Source organism: Ictalurus furcatus, chromosome 23 (assembly GCF_023375685.1).
Source record: "Ictalurus furcatus strain D&B chromosome 23, Billie_1.0, whole genome shotgun sequence".
Classification (NCBI taxonomy): Eukaryota; Metazoa; Chordata; class Actinopteri; order Siluriformes; family Ictaluridae; genus Ictalurus; species Ictalurus furcatus.
This window is the reverse complement of record NC_071277.1, coordinates 2,014,076-2,034,968: the sequence shown is the minus strand read 5'-3', so window position 1 is coordinate 2,034,968 and position 20,893 is coordinate 2,014,076. Positions and strand designations below refer to the sequence as shown.

The 20,893-nt window shown below is 38.9% G+C and overlaps 3 protein-coding genes across 3 annotated transcripts in view; all 3 read right to left on the bottom strand.

Annotated features, from left to right (window-relative positions):
* Window positions 1–3,084, bottom strand: part of LOC128599390 (contactin-associated protein-like 2) — a 145,889-nt gene extending 142,805 nt beyond the window's left edge. The window contains exon 1 of the mRNA XM_053610927.1: window positions 2,991–3,084. Coding sequence (XP_053466902.1) covers window positions 2,991–3,084 — 94 coding nt within the window. The remainder of the gene's footprint in view (window positions 1–2,990) is intronic.
* A 7,096-nt stretch (window positions 3,085–10,180) lies between these two features.
* Window positions 10,181–12,748, bottom strand: ccl34b.4 (chemokine (C-C motif) ligand 34b, duplicate 4). The gene is made up of 4 exons (XM_053612024.1): window positions 12,527–12,748; window positions 12,016–12,142; window positions 11,835–11,902; window positions 10,181–11,449 (listed from the first exon to the last, which is right to left on the bottom strand). The coding sequence occupies exons 1-4, from the start codon at window positions 12,630–12,632 to the stop codon at window positions 11,427–11,429; spliced, it is 324 nt and encodes a 107-aa protein (XP_053467999.1). The 5' UTR covers window positions 12,633–12,748; the 3' UTR covers window positions 10,181–11,426.
* Window positions 12,749–15,237: 2,489 nt separating this feature from the next.
* LOC128599951 (C-C motif chemokine 24) lies at window positions 15,238–18,351 on the bottom strand. Its single transcript, XM_053612023.1, has 4 exons — window positions 17,221–18,351; window positions 16,937–17,048; window positions 16,702–16,776; window positions 15,238–15,597 (listed from the first exon to the last, which is right to left on the bottom strand). The coding sequence occupies exons 1-4, from the start codon at window positions 17,294–17,296 to the stop codon at window positions 15,525–15,527; spliced, it is 336 nt and encodes a 111-aa protein (XP_053467998.1). The 5' UTR covers window positions 17,297–18,351; the 3' UTR covers window positions 15,238–15,524.
* Between the last annotated feature and the right edge of the window lie 2,542 nt (window positions 18,352–20,893).

Here is a 20,893-nt window from a genome sequence, read left to right as displayed (position 1 = left end):
AATACCAGTTGATTTTAGTGCAAAAGCTTCGGGTGTCTGCTAGTAAGCTGAAGATGAAAAGGAATTTCACCTTTCAGCACAACAAGCACACATCCGAATCAACAAAGGAATGGAAGATCAATGTTTTCTGAATGACCTAGCCAGAGTCCAGACCCGAATCCAACTAAAAACATGTGGGCTGACGTGAAGCGGTCTGTGCACTGGAGGTGCCCTCGCAATTTGATGGAGCTTTGCAAAAAAGAGTGGCAAAATATTGCCAAATCAAGATGTGCCATGCTGAGAGACTCAGTGGCGAGTGGTGTAATAAAATCAAAAGTTGTTTTTTGAAAAAAAGTGCACACTCGTGCATATACGTTATTGTAATTTTTTTTTTCACTTTTTCTTTTTTTCCCCTGTAAAGTTTATGATTGTTTTTTACTTAATTTTACACGTTGTAATTTCACATCGAGGACGGAAAAAGACACGATTTATCTTGGTTTCGTTTTTTTACGTCACAAAAACCTGCCATTTTAACAGGGGCGTACAGACTTTTTATATCCATTGTATTTCTTAAGAAAACCATTATTTATTTTTATTCCAGTAACCTCGTAGAGCACAGCCGATTGTGTTCAAAGGCGTTACTGTAGATGTAAACTGAACACCTACTGCCTCAGCAAGAAACTCTCGTCACTGCTTGACTTCAGCCACGTTCACAACTTTTGGTTTTCAGTTTTGTTTCAATGCCAGTGGCTTGGCATTAAATAAAATGCAAAACAAAACTAACAAAAAACCAAAACAAAACTAAAAAACTATTTATAAATGTATATCCCAAATGCATGCTCAGATAGCAGAGTGTCTCCACAAACATTGTCAACTGTTAGTTCACCAACCTGCATTTTGCTTACAACCCCAAAACAAACTTCTCCAAGAGAAAGCAGGAGCAGGAGCGCGGTGGTTCTCAGCAATACTGTTAGTGAGTCTACAGTTTCAATGATGTAGGTATGAAATACAATCTCAGAATAAAAGGAGGGTTGTTTAGAGAGAGCTCACAGATGAATGGAAAGTAAACGGAGCAAAACAAAAACAAATAAATAAAAAATAACAAATGCATACCCAGCAAACACAGAACGTTCCCCTAACATTAGCATACGGTTCCTATTTGGTTATTTTTTTGGGGGGGAACCAAATAATAATGTTCTAGGAACATTCTCTGTAAGTTGTTTTTTTGTATCCGAAAACGAACCTTCCCAGAACGTTGCAGGGAGTTTTTTTTTATTTTTATTTTTTAAACAACCTAAAGAGAACCTATACAGAACATTCTCTAATGGTTATTTTTAGATTTTATTTTTGTAACCAAAAACAAAGCTTCCCAGGTTTGCTGCGTCCCGTATAAGTGGCAGCTGGGAAGTGAACAGAGACTTCAACACGGAGCTCTGATTTGAGTGGAGCACAGCAAAGTGCTAGCGTTAATCAGTGAAGCTCATTTTTAAATTGAGCGTTTTTGTTTTGATTGCAGAGTTTGCCTGTTTTTAATGTCCCGAGATTCATGGCTTGTTACGTAAACGATGGATCGACTAATAAACATGGATTGTGTACTAATTATTTATTTATATAGACTGATGTTTCATTTATGATTAATGATGCATGAATGTATGGATTTTAAAAATAAGTGACGAACATTGAGGTTAAGAGAATGTTACGGGAAGGTCAAGATAACGTTAGGGGAACGTTCTGCAAACCTAAAAACAACGTTCGATTTCCGTCAAGAAAACGTTCCTGGCTAACCAAACACAAACCTTAAAAATGTATGTTCTGGGAATGTTAGTTATTGATTCCCAGAATGTTCTGTGAACCACAAATTGTTAGCTGGGTATATAAGCTAAATCTATAATAAAGTTATAACCTATTATTAATAACATTTTATAAAAAGGTATAAAACTGCAAAGTAATATTTAACACTTAAAAACATAATTTCATAAATTATTAAATAACCGTATATAAAAAGTAATTTTATCCCACTTGACCCTTTCTAAACACTTGTAGGGCGATTTCTACACAAATCGGGCAGTTTTTGTATCAATTGCTTAAATCATTTGTTAAAAATAATTAAATAACTAAGAAGACTGAGCTGGATAAGAACAAAAGTTAGTTATCAAATAGCTTTATAATATTAGTCAAGAACAAACCTACCTCCAAAGATTGTAGCTCTGTTCCTTGCCATGCCCCAGTCAATGGGGAAACAGTAGGTAGTCTACGTCTATAGGTCTCCCTTTTGTAGTCTTGAAGAGATCACTGCAGACCCTCAGTGATTTTTACATTTTTTTTAACTATGATTATTAGCTCAATATCGGTGTCAGCACTATATTTAGGGTGCAGTAGCCATAATTTGTGCTCCCATCATAGCATTTTCCACAGCCTAAAACAATGCAACTCATGTTGCTATTACTGAGTGAAACAACCAGTTCAAACCAAAATCAAAAACTGGAGCAATCTGACCCGCCTTCAACTACCAACCACGACGGAACAATGTTGACCACCAAGAAGTATATATATATATATATATATATATATATATATATATATAGTTTGTTTGTTTTTGTTTTGTGCATTTAAAAAATATGTTTTGAGGAAATTGGTTCATGTTGCAAAACAATCATTAGAAAAGAAAACTGCACGTGTTGACATAAAACTGTCTAGAAATCTCTGCCCAAATCTTCTCAGACCTGCAGCACACTCGTCCTGAAGCAGTAAGTCAGGGACGTCCAATCTTATCCGGAATGGTCCGGTGTGTGTGCAGGTTTTCATTCCAACCAATCAGAAGCCACACCTGAGTCTATTCAAAGCCCGGATCAGCTGATTAAACAGGTGGAGTCAGGTGTGCCTCCTGATTGGTTGGAATGAAAACCTGCACCCACACCGACCCTTTCCGGGTAAGATTGGACACCCCTGGTCTAATCTATCGACTGCAACTACCTTCAGTAAGCCATACACACACATGAAGAAGAACTTACGGGCGGATGAAGGAGCCGCGTGCGAGCTGATGCTGATTCTGAAGATCCAGAGGAGCGGGATGAAGCCCGAGCGCACCATCCTCCTCCTCCTCATCCTTCTACCACACACTTCTATACACTCAGCCCAGCTGACACACGCACCTAGTGCCGGCACTGATGTTTTCTCCTGGCCCGAGTCAGAAGACAGGATCGGGATCTGCACCACGGAGAATAAACCGCTGCGGGTCAGCGCATCAGCTCGCGCTCCGTCTGACCGCCTTTTACTGAAAACAGGACCAGTTTAATGTAGATGCTCAATCCATAACGGAGTGAATACTCAGCCATGAGCTTCCTGTTCCTGTCCCTGTCCGGCTCTGAAACTTACCGCGACTAGTCTTTCCTCACAGCTCCAGCGTTATAACTACAGTACACCCCCCCCCCCCCCACCTTCTCATTTACATTGGTATAGTCCTCCAGTGTAAAACTACCCGCCGTTCACAGGTGTTGGTATATTCCACAGGACATTCTTCACATAGGCTGCATGCTGAAATCCACACAGACCTGGACCACTACAGCTCTGAAAGGATGGGTGGAATGATTCGATCGTAGGGATGCACAATATATCGGCGGTCATATCGGAATCGGCTGATAAATGTTCATGTTTAAAGTGATCGTAAAGAATTGTCCGATAAGAAGATTAGGTCGATTATATTAAAGCAGGTTAAACATTATGGATCATTTCCTCCGGTTGAACCACGGCAGGTGAAGGCTGCTTGCCATGCTTTTACTTTCAAAAGCATGCGCTTAAACTTACTTTAATGTAGGGCAGAGCAGTATGTCCTGATTTATGAGGTGTACGCAGAGTCGGAATATATTTTCATGACCATGAAAATATTTTGTGATTTGTGCTCTCGACAAGCCTGTCATTAGTCAGGTGTATGTTAAAACCCGGGACAGATTTTAAGCACGTTTAAGCAAATTTTTTTTTTTTTAAAATATTTTTTTATTACTTTATGAACTGAATTGCATCTCACTGCTTTCAGGCCTCCCAGCCAGCTCCATCAAACCCCTTCAGATGATTCAGAATGCTGCAGCACGCCTCGTCTTCAACCAGCCCAAGAGAACCCCTGTCACACCCCTCTTCATCTCCCTCCACTGGCTTCCTGTAGCCGCCTGCATCAAATTCAAGGCCTTGATGCTCACCTACAAGACCTTGACAGGAACAGAACCCTCCTACCTCAACACTCTCCTGAAGGCTTACGTTCCCTCACGCAATCTGCGATCGATTAGTGACTGACGCAACAGCAAAAAAATCTAAATCTTCAAAACAGGCTGAGTGTCATGAACTGCTGGAGGGAACTCTGGACTTCAGTTCCCAGCAGCCACTGCACCGCTGCATCACTGTCATATGACCACCAGCACATCATCCTTATTCCTGTTAAGGAGCACCTTTGTGTATATAATCACTGCTTGCACCGCACTCTTGGTCTTGCTTTGTTTGTCCTCTGTTGTCAGGTTATGCACTCTCGTCTCATATGTATAAAGGATTATGAAACAACGTAAGTTGTTATCAACGTTTTGCATTGGACTGGACTTTAATAATCTATTAAGCGGAATTCTTCAAATGAACTGAGGAGGGCAGCAATACACATTTTGATGTGTCTAGTCTGCTGCAAATACCATAATAATAATAATAAGAAGAATAAGAAGAACAAGAAGAAGAACAAGAAGAAGAAGAAGAAGACTCTTGGTCTTGCTTTGTTTGTCCTCTGTTGTCAGGTTATGCTCTCTCGCCTCATACGTATTGTCTTCTTACGTTTTGTTCTCATCTCTATTAAAAGACGTGCATCCGTCTCCGACTCTCCATAACTGTGACACTGAGGTTATTTAATAAAAGCAGATCTCCCTTATTCGCTCCCTCTTTCTATCCCGCTTCTGACTGTTCTCACAGTCAGCGACAGGCAGGCTGGGCTTCTTTTTGGTCTGAAACCACTACCTCTGGCCAACTCTGTAGTAAAATAAAAATGCTAATTTTTCAAATTAGCTTCACTGATTAATGTGAGCGCTTTGCTGTATTCCATTCAAACCAGGAGTGAGTGTTGAAGTCTCTGTGCATCAGAGATGATTGACAGGATAGGGGCACTTTAGGGGCCAATCAGATTTCTGCTGGGACAGGCCAGTGCCCTTAGATCTGCCAGTGCTAGAAGGAAATGTCAATTCTCTAAATTGACCTAAAAATAATAATTGGAGAACGTTCTGTATGCACTCTTAAAACAGATGTGTTAAAAAATATCGTGTTAATTTTCAGCCTACCTCCGTGTCTAGTTAAAGACAACACATTCTGTGTTGCTTTTAACACGATCAGTACATTTCAAACACGTTGTGTGTTATTTTTGACATCTCTGTGTGGAAATATTGAACACATCATGTGTTCATTTTTAACACAGCTCCGTGTCTAGTTAAGGACAAAATATTTTGTATTGCTTTCAACACCATCAGTGCGTTAGTACATTTCCACATGAATGTGTTACAAAATAACACAGATGTGGTGTTTATACTCCCCCCCCCCCCTACAATTATCCTAAAATGCAGCAAAAATGCTCACAAAATAAACAAACAATTGCATGAAATTCAGGTGACATTTATTAAAGTCATTTAAACATTTGACAGATGTAAGAATTGGACTTGATGCGTCTTCTTACAAATTTCCCTGCCATCTGGGAAGACAGGAGTCCCACTCCCTTCCATTTTAAAAGCTGTAAAAGATCAAAAAGAGTGTTGGTTAGTCGTTATCTACAAAATATGGACAAATTTGGGCGTCAACTGAGAAATTGTGTTACACAAACCCAAACTGTGTAATTTTGTAATATTTAGATATGTTTACAAAGATTGTTGTAATTACCTGCATATATATGAGATATATGAGATCACCGCTGTGTTGTCTGTAAACACATGGTGACCTCTCAGTTGAGGAAGAAGGAATTTCAGTGCTAGAAATATGGCACACATTTCTAGGCAATTTATATGCCAAGCCAGATGAGGGCCGCTCCAGAGACTGTGAGCTGGACAGCTGTCTAAGACCGCGCTCCAGCCCGTGAGGGAGGTGTCTGTCAATTACCATCTTGCACTAAGGAGACACCCCTTGAGTGTGACCCAAGGCTAGAAACCGGGGACACTCAAATTCTCAGAGCACGTAGGCATTGCCGCATGACACTGATTACTCTCAGAGTTTTCGTCCTTGGACAAAACCCCCAACTTCTCAACCACCACTGAAACGGTCTGGAATTGTCTGCAGTGACCCACAAGCAAGACTACTACTGCATAGGCCTTGCCCACCAATGTCACGGTGGCTTGGATGGTAAAGCCGGCCCCCCTAAATTACCTGCAGTCGATGGAGCAAGGTAGCTCGCCTCCTCCACCTTCAGCATAGCTAAATAGCCATGCCGTTCATTCCCCACAATGGCCGCATAATCCGACATAGTGGGGTTATAAATACGGCTTATTCATGCTTGGTTTTCCCACAGAAGCCTGATATTTTGTACGGAGCCCCCCTAGTGTCAGGTAAGAGAAAAGCCATGTGTAAACCGTGCCCTCAGATTTGTAAATCATACCCTGAGTTTTGTAATCCGTGCCCTCAGTTTTGTAAACCGCATGCATCGCGTTAAAGTTGGGTTTATATTGGACATTTGCTGTACATTCGAGCTTCTCTCTTCTATTTCTCAAGAAATAAACACACAAAAAGGACATAATGTGTATTGTCTTAATAATGTGTATTGAGTGGACATAGAACCAATACAAGTGAATATATTTTTAAATTTTCTCCCGTTAAAAGCCCGCGGAAGCCAATCTTTGGGAAACGCAGGTCATCAGCGCTTTATAGTAATGGAGTCAATATTACTAGTATGTGTGGGGGTTTTTTTGGCTTTCGGAAGACAGGGCAAGAGATAGAGCAGCGCTCGTCTCCGGCTCCTCTTCCGGATCCATAAGAGATCCCCTGGACCTGAGACGGCTAGCTGCCTCGGCTCTGGCCGGCCCAAATCCGCGAGGCTCTGAAACCCAACTCGCTTCGGCTTCCGGGAAGAGAGCGAGTCGCAAGCGGAGCTGCCTAACGTAGGCTTTACAATGCGCAGACCTCTCAAGGCTGCCATCGCATGCTTCCACCCTAGACACTTCACACTGAAAGTGTGCACTACTCCCCATGATGAAACGGGAGCAAGGCGTGAAGCACTTCCTGAATTCTCTCACTCATATTTCCTTTTTTAAAGGGATAGAAAAATCCAGAGATTTTGAGAAAAGATAGAGAGGAAATGAGGCGTCTTTTTGTTTCTTTACACAAACAACCGACATGCAGTCTCGCCGAAGATGATAAGGCTGACGGCGCGGTTCACAGGTGCCATATGTATATATATCACGCGACGTGCTTAATCGCCACGTCATCTGATCACGGCAGGCCTATAAATAGTCATGGTTTTACACAAGCATCAGATGCCGGTCGCGCGCACGAGGGCGCTCCCATAGTGTTATGCTAAACGCAACATGGAGTTCCCCTTGAACCGGAACAAACAGTTACAACTGCATATCTACTACTTTATATAGATCACTATAACACTTCTCCTGGGTTAGTTCGGAAATGAGGAACGGGAGGCTTAGAGGGGCTTTTCAGTTTCTCTGTTTTTTCCTTTTGTTTTATTTTACTGTGCACATATACAGTATACACACACACTCACACACAAACACACACACACACTGTGCTGGTTGGCTGTTTGTTCTCTCGCTCACTCTGCTTCCACACAGTAAAATCCCAGGTGTTGAATTAACACCCAGAGTGTTCATTTGTGTCCAGCGGACTTATATATACACTGTAGGGTGTTAAATCAACACTGGGGATTTTGCAGCGTGTGTTAGGCAACTGATTGCACAAAGATAGGCAAACAAATCATCTTTCACTGATTTACACACAGATGAGAATCATCACGTGTTACCTGCCTTTGACTTTCGTCCTCTCCGTCCACATCTGACGTTCGATTACACTCCCGCTGCCACGATATCCTACTATTATAAATCTACTAAATGTTTCGCGATCTAGTACTTAAGATCATCAAACCATAAACCTCACTCATAATAAACCAGGATTAAAGTTTACAAAGAAACATTAGTTAACCCGTGCGTCCGATGTTTGTTTAAATGTTATGTGAATACACCTGCGTTACCTAATATTACTTCCAACCACAAATTAAATTTCAGCATGTTACTAAGCATTAATAATAAGGCCAGTGTTTCTAAATACTGGCACCCAGTATTGTAGATCATTCTGCAGACTGGTGCTGGTAAATCTTTTTTTCCAAGTTGGAGAGAGAGAGATAAATAAGAAGTGTGTTAAAAACTTAACACCTCTGCATGTACACCATTGGTTTTACACTGAGACTGACCACATTTAAAAAATATGGCCCACACATGTAAGTCGCACTGAGCCCCCAGGAACACAGTCAGCAGAAATGTGCATGCTTGCAGCTGTGAAGTTGCAGCAGAAGAAGTGAAGACAGCTTGCAAACAAGGTACACAGGAAAATGTCCGTGCCTTAAGAAAATTGCCAGACTTATGCTTGTTTGCTATGACACTGTCAGGTTTTTATTCTATATATTTCTATTCTATAGGGATACCTGTTCTATAGGGAGCAAGATAAATTAGCCTGAATAGAAAATCTGAACGACAATTATTCAAACTGCATAAATTGATGGTGCATGAGCAGTTACATGATGGCAAGCAGCATTACACATACTGCAAATCTCTTGTGTCTGACAGTGGCGTCTCACCGCACCATTGTCCTGGACAATTTTGGATATTTTACCACTTCTCCATTATGGGTGAGATATATTTTTGTTATTGCTTACCGTTACAGATATTTCTTCTCTAATCCTAAATTTGTTATATGTTTTTGGTGCTTCTTAAACATTGTGTGTGTGTGTGTGTGTGTTTCTTAAACATTTGTGAATGTGTGTGTTTCTTAAACATTTTGTGAGTGTTTGTGTGTGTGTGTGTGTGTGTGTGTGTGTGTGTTTTCTCAACTTTATGCTCTTTCCATGCAGTGTATTGATACCTGTTTCCGACATTCTTTGCACGTGCTTATACATGTATATATGTGGATATATTTTAAGTCTTACCACTAGTGTTTTATCTCATTTTTGTTCTTTCTCTCTGATCTCTGTCCAGCTGACCAACACCCTCATTCAGCTGGACCTTCTCTCTCTCGGCTGCTCAATCTCTCAGGCCTGGGTGAATATCTACGTCATCAGCTGGCACACATATCAGTGGATGTTACAGCTCTGCTGGAATGGCTCTGCTCTTCACCCATACCCTCAGGGTTTCCTCATCCCGCTTATCGTATTATTCCATCGGTGACTTATGCTCATGCTTCTACTCAAACTGAGGCTCATCTGTCTCTCATAACCTCTGTGGAGGGCCTGTTTATTCTTTCCTCTGATGATGACAGTAGCTTTGCTACTGTTTTGCAAACACACCACCATATCACCTATCACCTTCTGATTATTCTCCAACAAGTCCTGTTCCCTCCCCAGTGTATGATGTGTATGATCGTGATTCTCAATCAACTACATACATCTGTTACCCTTGGTTTTCCTGTGTCTAAAATTTATTCCAACATGTGCATCTTACATCTGATGCAATAATAAAGTATTGTGAAGGGCTCCCCAATGCTATTAGCTCTATGCAAAAGCATGTCCAGGAAGCGTAGACCTCACCGCAAAAGGCGGGATATGCTATTGTGCCAGGACAGTAGGGAGTGGTAAAAAAAACTGTTGGTCCGTTAGAGGCAAAATGGAAAGGTCTTTTCCAAGTCCTCTTAGTAACCGCCTAAATAGGGACAGTTTGGGTGGTTCTGAGAGGAGAGCTTTGAGTGGATCTGATGGCATTTAGGCCATGATGGTCAAACTCAAAGTGAAGATTCCCTTTCCCTAATATATGAGATTAGAGCGCCATCCTCCTCTCCGTGGACAGGACCTAAGTTAGTCAGGGAGAGACAGTAACCCTTTACAGTAGTAATAAAACAAAAAAAACATCTAGTATAAGTCCATGTTAAGTCCTAGAGAGAGAGAGAGAGAGGGGAAAAAAACAAGTCTGTCACAAGATACTGTCATCTTTGTGTGTGTGTGTGTGTTTTGCAGGAAAAACCGAGTGCAGCGTACCTGAAGTTGGTGCGGGTGCTACAAGAGAACCAAAAGACTACTACTGGATGCATCAAGTACTCTGACTCCCAGTTGGGAATCCTGTTCACTGTCTGTGCGTGCCTTGCTGAAGCAAGACCCGTCCGTCCTCTCCATCATCACAACACAAGAGTCTGACTTTGATTCTATACTTCAAACAGGGCCTTCGGACATGATCATTGATCACAAATTAGTCACAATCACTGGTTTCACTGGTTTGTTTGGTCAGGTATTTTAAGGAGCCTAAGTCCCGTATAGTGTGGGGATCATGTAAAAGCTGTAACTTGTTCAGTTCATGCTATATAAACTTAATCATCTCGCACAGTCAAAATCCAAGCGTTAGAAACACATCAGCTAAATTCTCAAATTAAGGTTAAGATGTTCCTAAAGACACATCGGCAAAATCTATACTAATGTGTATTCAGTGTCAACATAAATATTCGGTATATTAAATATATTGATTAGATCAGATCAAATCATTAGCCACCTCAGTGCAAGGAGAAACAAACAAAAAAAATGACACTTTTTGCAAGGTAATGGTATTTTATTATGTAGACTGTTCACGTGGTCCCCTAGTGGTGAAAGTACAGACATTAAAAAAAGAGAAAAAAAAAAAAAGAAAAAGAAAAGATATCATGTTCTGCAAATATTACAAATACTGCAATATATTACACAGATATTACCCATCATTTTCAAAAGATGTTGCCTTCTTAAGCTCTCTCTGGACCGAAGCAAAAACAATCGTGTGAAAGTAGTATTCTACTTGGGATCATTACAACATTTGTAGAGATTTAAATAGGGGAACAACAAACAAGCCTGGAAGCTTCAAAGAATGTTGTATACTTGTACTAAAGTATGCACTCTGCATTTCCTTTTTCAGAAACTGACATTTTAAGGGTGTAGCACACTACTATGCATCAATATTTTTATTAATCAAATAGCTATAGGAGTTCACACTGTTTAAACAGTAGACTACATCAAACCAGTAGAATCACATTTTTAAAACGATATGACAGCTTTAAAGGGTTACAGCAAAGCTTAAAGGCACAATAAAAGTTGACATTGGAGTATAATGGTTCCCCATTAACTGTACATTAATTTATGAGTCATGAAAACGGTCTACATTCTACCTTGCGTTGTATGCAAAACTTTTTTTTATTAGTTTTTTTTTTTAATGTATTAAAAAAAATTATTGCAAGCAACAGGAAGACGGCTGCAAACATTTTGTCTGGCATTTTCATTCCTTGATCTCTGTCAAACCTGTAAGATAGGTCAGATAGTTTAAAACTAGCATATCTTGTAGTCAAGCTAATTACCAAACTTGAAAATGTGGTTAATTTTAACTTTTGAATTGCAATTCATTACAAGATTCATTTACATACTAAGTGAACAATACTGATATTGTAATATTTCAGACAATTTGCATTATATGCTAGAAAAGATCATCAGTCAGTGACTTATTCCCAAGTTAAGCAATTGCAACTTTCAGTCTTAGAATAATGTGATTATTATTATTATTATTATTATTATTATTATTATTATTATTATTATTATATGAATCCCTTTAAGATAAACACTGACATCAGACAGGCAGACATTAGAGTAATAATTTGAAATGTAGAGTGACTCGATGTTAGTGCAATACCTTTCAGTTTCTTTGGGATCCAGCGTGCATTAGGGTCAGAACAATATTTTTCATTCTTGGAGAAAAAACTGTAAAGAATCAGTGTAGAAGGAAAAGAAGACATTTTGTTTGTTATTTTAGTATTCCACAGTCTTTCAGAAAATTTTATTTAAAAATGTTATAGAGTGTCAGTAGGATTTACATGATAGCTTCCACACAAGGATTCAGGGCATTCTGGTGCTTGTATGCGGTGAGCTTTATGGTAGATGGTATAAGTGCTTTGGAGACTGCCTCACAGCACACAAGACCAACTTTGGTAGGTCGACGGTCTGGGAGAGAATGAGTTTTTACAAAATAAATAACTGTTTTTATGTCATGAAATTCACTTGTAGCTGACAAAGTATCACAATGCCAAAGTAAAACCTCTGAATTAAAAAAATGCCCATCTTTAAAACACAACATTCTCTGATGTTTAGCAATTAAACAAAGTGCAAAGCATTTTTAAACACATGAACATAGCACACAAAGTAGCATAAATGCCCTACATCAAACAAATATCTACAAATGCTGACTGCCATAACTCTATGCAATATCACAGTTCATGTACTGTCTATCCTCTGAACACGTTTTAGTTGTCTTTTTACAAAAAAATCAAAATAAATGTCTTTATAGGGAAGGGTTTTAGTGATACAGTGTCCTGCAGGAATACTTACAGTTACCAGGTGCAGCTGTGATGCATCCAAAAAGTGCAAGCAGCACAACCAAAAATGTGTACCAGTTTTTATTGCAGTCCAGCATGGTTTTCAGTGGGTAGATCATTCAGTGGATTGGTTTCACTCAGCTAATGGATCTTAATTGTGAAGATGCTTCTCTTTTATTACCGAGACAACGCAAGAGGAAAACAAGCAGTGCGTCACCTTTCACCACTGTAATTGTAGCATTGCATATTTTCTGTGAGACTGACCACATTTTTTGAAATATGGCTAACACCTCCAGCCCAGACTGTGCCCCAGGAACACAGTCAGCAGAAATCAGCATGTCTGAAGCTTGACAAATGGTAAAGCTGTGCAGAAAAAGAACACGCAAGAACATTCCAACTCTTTATTATGAAACTGCATTATAATTGCTTGCTATAGCATTGTCAGATGTATGAACTAGTTCTATAGAGACAAGGAGCATGAAGAAAAAGCCAAAATTGCAGCCCAAAATGTTAAATGTTTGAAATGCACTCCTATAGCACCTTCTATATTTGGAGTTGTTTTTTTTTGTTGTCGTTTGTTTTGTTTTGTTTTTGCGTACAGGAAAACACATACAAGGTGTTAGATTTGCCTCATATCTCACCGTATTAGTTTGTAGACATCAAACAGAAGTTTCAGAAAGGACAAGTTGGCTTTCAGATCATGCCTGATACTCTTAGAACCACTGTACTTTCACGTTTATATTTACTCAGAGGACGTTGGTGTATACGGTTGTATTTACTTTATATTTTATGCTTCTATATTTTAGAATTTGTTTTATAGAATATATTTATTTTTATTGCATCTTGAATATTTTTTGCTTGCTCACTCTGCTTTTCGGTTTGCTGCTGTAATGTGTGATTTTCCCCACTGGGATTAACAGTGATCTATTTATATTATCTACAGTGCATCCGGAAAGTATTCACAGAGCTTCACTTGTTCCACATTTTATGATGTTACAGCCTTATTCCAGAATGGATTCAATTCATCATTTTCCTCAAAATTCTACAAACAATACCCCATCATGACAACGTGAAAGAAGTTTGTTTGGAATCTTTACAAATTTATTAAAAAACAAAACAAAACAAAACAAAAATGTCACATGTATATAAGTATTCACAGCCTTTGCTCAATACTTTGTTGAAGCAGCTTTGGCACCAATTACAGCCTCGAGTCTTTTTGAGAATGATGCTACAAGCTTGGCACACCTATTTTTGGGCAGTTTCTCCCATTCTTCTTTGCAGGACCTCTCAAGCTCCATCAGGTTGGATGGGGAGCATCAGTGCACAGCCATTTTCAGATCTCTCCAGAGATGTTCAATCGGGTTCAAGTCTGGACTCTGGCTGGGCCACTCAAGGACATTCACAGAGTTGTCCTGTAGACACTCCTTTGTTATCTTGGCTGTGTGCTTAGGGTCGTTGTCCTGTTGGAAGATGAACCTTCGCCCCAGTCTGAGGTCCAGAGCGTTCTGGAGGAGGTTTTCATAAAGGATGTCTCTTTACATTGCTGCATTCATCTTTTCCTCGATCCTGACTAGTCTCCCAGTTCCTGCCAATGAAAAACATCCCCACAGCGTGATGCTGCCACCACCATGCTTCACTGTAGGGATGGTATTGGCCAGGTGATGACTGGTGCCTGGTTTCCTCCAGACATGACGCTTGCCTTTCAGGCCAAAGAGTTCAATCTTTGTTTAATCTTTGGTCTGAGAGTCCTTCAGGTGCCTTTTGGCAAACTCCAGGCGGGCTGTCATGTGCCTTTTACTGAGGAGTGTCTTCCGTCTGGCCACTACACCATACGGGCCTGATTGGTGGAGTGCTGCAGAGATGGTTGTTCTTCTGGAAGGTTCTCCTCTCTCCACAGACATGCTGGAGCTCTGTCAGAGTGACCATCGGGTTTTTGGTCACCTCCCCGACTAAGGCCCTTCTCCCCCGATTGCTCAGTTTGGCCGGGCGGCCAGCTCTAGGAAGAGTCCTGCTGGTTCCAGACTTCTTCCATTTACGGATGATGGAGGCCACTGTGCTCATTGGGACCTTCAACGCTGCAGAAATGTTTCTGTATCCTTCCCCAGATCTGTGCCTCGATACAACCCTGTCTCGGAGGTCTACGGACAATTCCTTGGACTTCATGGCTTGGTTTGTGCTCTGACATGCATTGTTAACTGTGGGACCTTATATAGACAGGTGTGTGCCTTTCCAAATCATGTCCAATCAACTGAATTTACCACAGGTGGACTCCAATCACGTTGTAGAAACATCTGAAGGATGATCAGTGGAAACAGGATGCACCTGAGCTCAATTTTGAGTGTCATGGCAAAGGCTGTGAATACTTATGTACATGTGCTTTTTTTGTTTTTTATTTTTAATAAATTTGCAAAGATTTCAAACAAACTTCTTTCACGTTGTCATTATGGGGTGTTGTTTGTAGAATTTTGAGGAAAATAATGAATTGAATCCATTCTGGAATAAGGCTGTAACATAACAAAATGTGGGGAAAGTGAAGCGCTGTGAATACTTTCCGGATGCACAGTAAGTCTAATTAATTATGTGTTTGTCTTATTATTATCTAATTAATCTGTCTATTAATTGGGGGGGTGTTTTGGGAATATTATGAGAATATTTTGCACTTCTATACTAGTAGGTTTAGTTGTTTCTTATTTTACAGTCCACTAAATCTTTTCAACACTTTACACACTTGGACCAGCAATTTTATTGGGTTCCTTTTTGTAGCCAAACAACATCAACAACAACATCAACAACAACATCATCAACAACAACAACAACACAATGACAACGATTAGTTTTCAGTTATAAATATGACCAAACATTTTTTTTTAAAATAAACACCTATCATGGGGCAAAAAGGGCATGAAGGTAAATAAATTATAGCTTTAAATATTAAAGATATTCTTTTAAAATCACTGCGAATTTTATTCACTGAAGTGAGCTTTTTTGTTGTTGTTTCTCCCTCTAACAGTTCAGTTCTGTGGTGTTGAGAAGGTCAGATGCAGGGAGGCAGTGGTTGGAGACATTTTGTTCTTTTGTGACCTCCTAGAGAAAAAGAAAAAAAAAAATTCTTGAATCTCATGGGGCTAAACATTTTTCTGTTAAAAGGAACTCTGACTGTGAAGACTTGTAGGCCTTAACACGCAATAACTGCCCTCTCCTACTAAAATACATTATTAGAAACACATGAAATATGTTCAGGACTTTAAAAATCCTTAATATAAAAATAAAAAATTAGCCTAAAATGCCTAGCCAAGGCATACCCAAAGTAAAATTAAAGCTGTTCTTGAGCCATTTGGAGCACATGCATGGTTTGGGTCTGTTTTGAAAGGTAGACTAAATATTTGTACATAATTGGATTGTTTGGACCTTTTTCCAGTGTAACAAGACTGTTTTTGTCGAGATGTTATGGATCAGTGGATTAATATGAGGCTTCATATGAGGTGAGTTGCCTCCATTTCTAAGAGTTTGTTTGTATATCAGTGTTCTGACCGAGACATTGATTGTATCTGCTGTTGTCATTGTATCTCAAAAGGGTTTATGTCAATCAAATCACAAGAATCTTATCTTTCCAAAGATATGAGTACCTTCCTACACACAGAGGCTGTGTAGATAGCATAGATTTGTTCATAATAGGATAAAGTATACAATGGCGAGATGGCTGATTATCTCAAAAATGATTGATATTAGAATACATTTTTATCATAAAACAATAGTTTAATCCATATCCTCAACATGAACAACAAACGCTCTCAGTCGGCATAGACGCCATCGATTTTGCCCTACTCTCACCTCCTCACCTCGCCGATCATCTTCATTTCGATGTACATTTTGTCTTCTATATTAGCACCCTTGCATATGTTACGCTCGGGTTCAAATTGAAAAGGCTGAAGACATGTTTTATATCGCAACGATTTGACGTCACTACCCAGAATGTATTGCAGCGTAAACTGCGATGGCAGCCTACGAGTGCAAGAATTTTTATTATTTAAAATAAAATAAAAAACCCTGACATGTAGAGTGTTTTTGTATAGTGGATTTATATAGCGAATGTCAGCATTAATCTAATAAGCCATACAAGTCCTCATAGTTGGGATTCCCATTAAATATCTCTTATATGTCTTATGTCTTATATTTCTGAAAAATTACCTAAATTCAATGATCTTCCTCTTCACCCAGGGTTGATATGGATCAATGCAGAACTGTCCCCTTTCTGTCTGAAAACTGTAAAAGACAGGTCATTATAATTATTAATACACTAGTGCTGCGTGTCTAGACGGTTTCTTATTCTTTTTTTAAATAGACATTTTAAGATATATTTTTTTTTTTTTTGTATTTGTAGTGTTTGACAGTGGTGTTGTTGTTTTATGGAGACTGTACTCACATGACTGCTTTAACGCATGGAAGGTTTTTCTCCTGTAATCTGTAACCTTCGATGGTAACATTCTCCATGGACCTGGAGACAGCAACACAGCAGGGGCTCACTTTTTCTGCATCTAAATGAATACACACCAAAGCATATGGAGCACATTTTACAAAAATAAATACATTTAAAAAAAAAAAAAAATCACATATTTGTATAAACGCTTCAAAACATGCACTAGTGTCTTATTCACAAGTACACAACAGTACAAGTATGTCAAATATGTGGAAACAGATTTAGACTACCTGTTACAGTCCAGATGGTAAAGGAAATGACAACTATGGCAGCCAGGCTCCTCATCAGTGTTGTATAAGTCTGCATTTTCTCAAATGTTCTCTATCCCCTCTGAATGAGTGACATTATTCAAGTACAAGCTGACCTTATATAGCAGAAAATAAGGAACTATGAAGTGTGAGGTCAGCATCCACTCTTACCCAAGAACACATTCTTTTTGTCACCAGAACGTGCTTATTTCCAGTCAGTCACCATAAATGGCTCTACTAGGTAGTTTCCAGTTTTGGGTGAAAGTCATTATTTATGGCACGTAACGAGAAGCCGACAGTCTCTGTTGAAACTCCATTGCCTCATTTCTAATTTGAGATAATAGAATTATCATTCCGAGTGGAGGATCTAATGGAATTTAAGAGAAAAATATGTCTGACAGAAAAATCTACAATAACATAAATTTTGTGGCATATAGTATACCAGACTGCGTCATTTCTACGCTATCATATTTGGTTGTTGTTCACATATCAAAATTTGCATAGAGAGAAGAATGATGAGAAAATTGGCAAAATGTATTATTACACAGTAGGTCTGTGGTTTATGAACACCGGTTTCTGTCATGTCCACGTGCTGTAAAAAGATGGGTTACGAGACCAAAAATAGCACCACTTGGATCTGGAGAGGCTGTGCCACCATCTTGGATCTCAGTAGGTATTCTAAGGAGTGATAAAAAAAAAGTGGTGTAAAGGATTACATGCCTCAAAACAAACCCAAAGCACCACAGTTTACTGGTGGTATGGATCTTTCTTTTCTTGTATGCAGGAAATATGGTGTGTATTGACAAAAAGTCCACAACGCACAATTGCAACTTTAGTTCCAATAACATTTGATGAGGTTCACAAGCTACGTATATATGTACATTGCCATTGTGCTCATGAAACACTGTATACGCAAGCAAAATAATTTCACTGTACTTGTATGTATGTGGCAATACAGGCTGCCTTCTATCTTTTTCCACAGTGAAGGGAAATTCTAGAAAAGAAAATGTCTGTGATGTGAAGGGGTCCCACTCTGTGAGTGGAAAAAGCTGGTAATCAGTGATTTCATTGCACTTTGCACAATGCACTGTTGCATATGCATGAACTGTAAAATGACATAAGTGAAGTAGATGGAAATGTCTGTGTAGAATAGGATCAGCAGCTTCTGTGGCAGCCGATATTTCTAGGGCTGTCATAGAAATTACAAGTGTGACAGGACCTTTTTATGGTGATTAATATTTCACTCTGATGACCAATATATTTCCAAGGGATGGAGTAGGAAACACCTCTTTCTAAAATTGATGATCGTCTCTTTACCGTGTTTGAGTTCTCAGATTCATGTTGTTTGCCTCATGCCATGACCAGATGGCTTACTTTTGTGCATTACGTGTACTCATAATTTTCTGACATGAGAAAGCACCGGTGTGGTTTCATCGGAAAACTTGATTTGTTTGACAGTGTCACTCATAGAAGTACGTTCATTAATGTATAGTGAGTACACCAGTGGAGCACAGAAAGGGTCCCAGATCTGGTCACCCACCCCAATGTACTACTTTCTGTTAATAATAATAATAATAATAATAATAATAATAAGTGATATTCCAGTGGCAGACAAATGGAGACACATTAAGTTGGCTTATTTTATCCAAGAGTAGGTCAGTGATTATAGAGTTCAGCCCAGGCTTGTAGATAAATTCTAAATGAAAACATTTGTCCTCATCTTTATGACAGTTTTAACGGCTACATACTGTAGGCTGTCATGTGATTTGAGGCTCTAGTATTTTCTCATAGCTTGTTTAATTCAGAACACTGCTGTGACTTGTCTATGACTCATATTAACATTTATACTTTAATGGGCAACCTACAGATTACTCTACTAAAGAGTCCCTAAGAACTGAACACATAAAACCAGCTCAATTAGATTAATTCATCAGATTAAACAAGTACTCCGGTTTCCTCCCCCAGTCCAAAGACATGCATGGTAGGCTGATTGGCGTGTCCAAAGTGTCCGTAGTGTATGAATGGGTGTGTGAGTGTGTATGTGATTGTACCCTGCGATGGATCGACACCCTGTCCAGAGTGTACCCCGCCTTGTTCCCGATGCTCCCTGGGATAGGCTCCAGGTTTCCCCGTGACCCTGAAAAGGATAAGCGGTATAGAAGACGGATGGATGGAGATTAAACAAGTCACTCTGTAAGAAAATGACAAACAGGGTGGTGTTAGTCTCTTCCACGCGTTACAGAAGAATCACATGAATTGTACATGATTAATTCCATGATTTATTAGGTAATGTGGTTTTTAGGCCTAGCAAGTGCTATGTTTCATAATGTGTCACATGTTGACTTACATCTTACAGCATGTGGATTAAATCATCTTTAAAGCATCTTAAAGCATGTGGTTTTGTTCAAATGATTTTCTTGTGCTTTGCATGTTAATATCAGTTCACATGTCAGATTGCCAGCTCCACGTGCATATTCAAATAAACGCCTTAAAATTACACCATGAAATAAGAAAAAAGCAACATGCTTAGTAGCATAAAGATGTACAGTGCTGTGAAAAAGTATTTACCCCATCCTGATTTCTTCTGTTTTTATTTAGATCACATGCTAAATTATTTCGGAAATTAAAACAAAATAAAACAAAGATAAAGCAAAGGCAACCAGAGTACACACAAAATACAGTTTTTAAATGATAATGTTATTTATTGAAGCAAAAACGTTATCCAATCAATACCAACTGGGCCTTTGTGAAAATGTATTTGCCCCCGTAGTTACTAATTCCCCAAATCTATGAAACGGCATTGATAATGGGGTTCAGCTGGTCTAGACACAATCAGGCCTGATTACTGCAAACCCTGTTCAATCACATCAACACTTAAATAGAACTTTTTCAACAGCATGACGTTGGTTAAAAGGTTTCACCCAGTAACACACTAGAATGTTTTCAGGTCAATTAAATTTTCAATTTTATTTGGAGAGCGCTTTTAACAATGGACATCCTTAATGAGCAAGCCAGTGGCGACGGTGGTAAACACTGTAAGATTTTTTCAGTACAGTGCCCGCCACAAAATATTGGCACCCTTGGTAAAATATGAGCAAAGAAGGCTGTGAAGAATTGTCTTGATTGTTTAACATTTTGTTTAAAAAATCACAAAATCTCTTCACTCAGTGATATCAAACAATTGTATTGTACACAGATTTACACAGATTTATATAAAAAAAAATATTTTGTTCAATAGCAGTGAAGCTGAGCCCCAGAACTGCCCATCATGGTGTTAGGAAACAAATGTATTATTATTATTATTATTATTATTATTATTATTATTATTATTATTATTATTATTATACTTAAAGTAATTCATTTAGATAAGAAATTCCACATGGATCATATTGAACCATTTTTATGTCATTCAGCAGTGTGTGTCCATCCCATATCAGTCTGTCTTTGATGAATGGGTAAAAAATACACTTACATAAAACACGCAGTCATGAAAGCAGAAACCTCTTCTTCCAGAGTTGTATTATTTATTGAATATGAATGCTAAAAAAATACTTCACGTAATACATTTAGTATCTTGTATGGCCCAATAACAAAATAAATAATTTCCATAAATACACACAATGCATGTAAAGTTAAATATTAGATAAATACTGAG

Excerpts from the sequence above, each read along its gene's own strand:
- LOC128599951 (XM_053612023.1), bottom strand. The coding sequence starts at position 17,296 with ATGCAGACTTATACAACACTGATGAGGAGCCTGGCTGCCATAGTTGTC. Across the intron at positions 17,049-17,220 it reads TACCATCTGGACTGTAACAG|ATGCAGAAAAAGTGAGCCCC; the intron begins GTAGTCTAAATC and ends GTATTCATTTAG. Across the intron at positions 15,598-16,701 it reads AGGAAGATCATTGAATTTAG|GAGGTCACAAAAGAACAAAA; the intron begins GTAATTTTTCAG and ends CTTTTTCTCTAG.
- ccl34b.4 (XM_053612024.1), bottom strand. The coding sequence starts at position 12,632 with ATGATCTACCCACTGAAAACCATGCTGGACTGCAATAAAAACTGGTAC. Across the intron at positions 11,903-12,015 it reads CCTTGTGTGGAAGCTATCAT|TTTTTTCTCCAAGAATGAAA; the intron begins GTAAATCCTACT and ends GATTCTTTACAG. Across the intron at positions 11,450-11,834 it reads GATCCCAAAGAAACTGAAAG|GTTTGACAGAGATCAAGGAA; the intron begins GTATTGCACTAA and ends CCTATCTTACAG.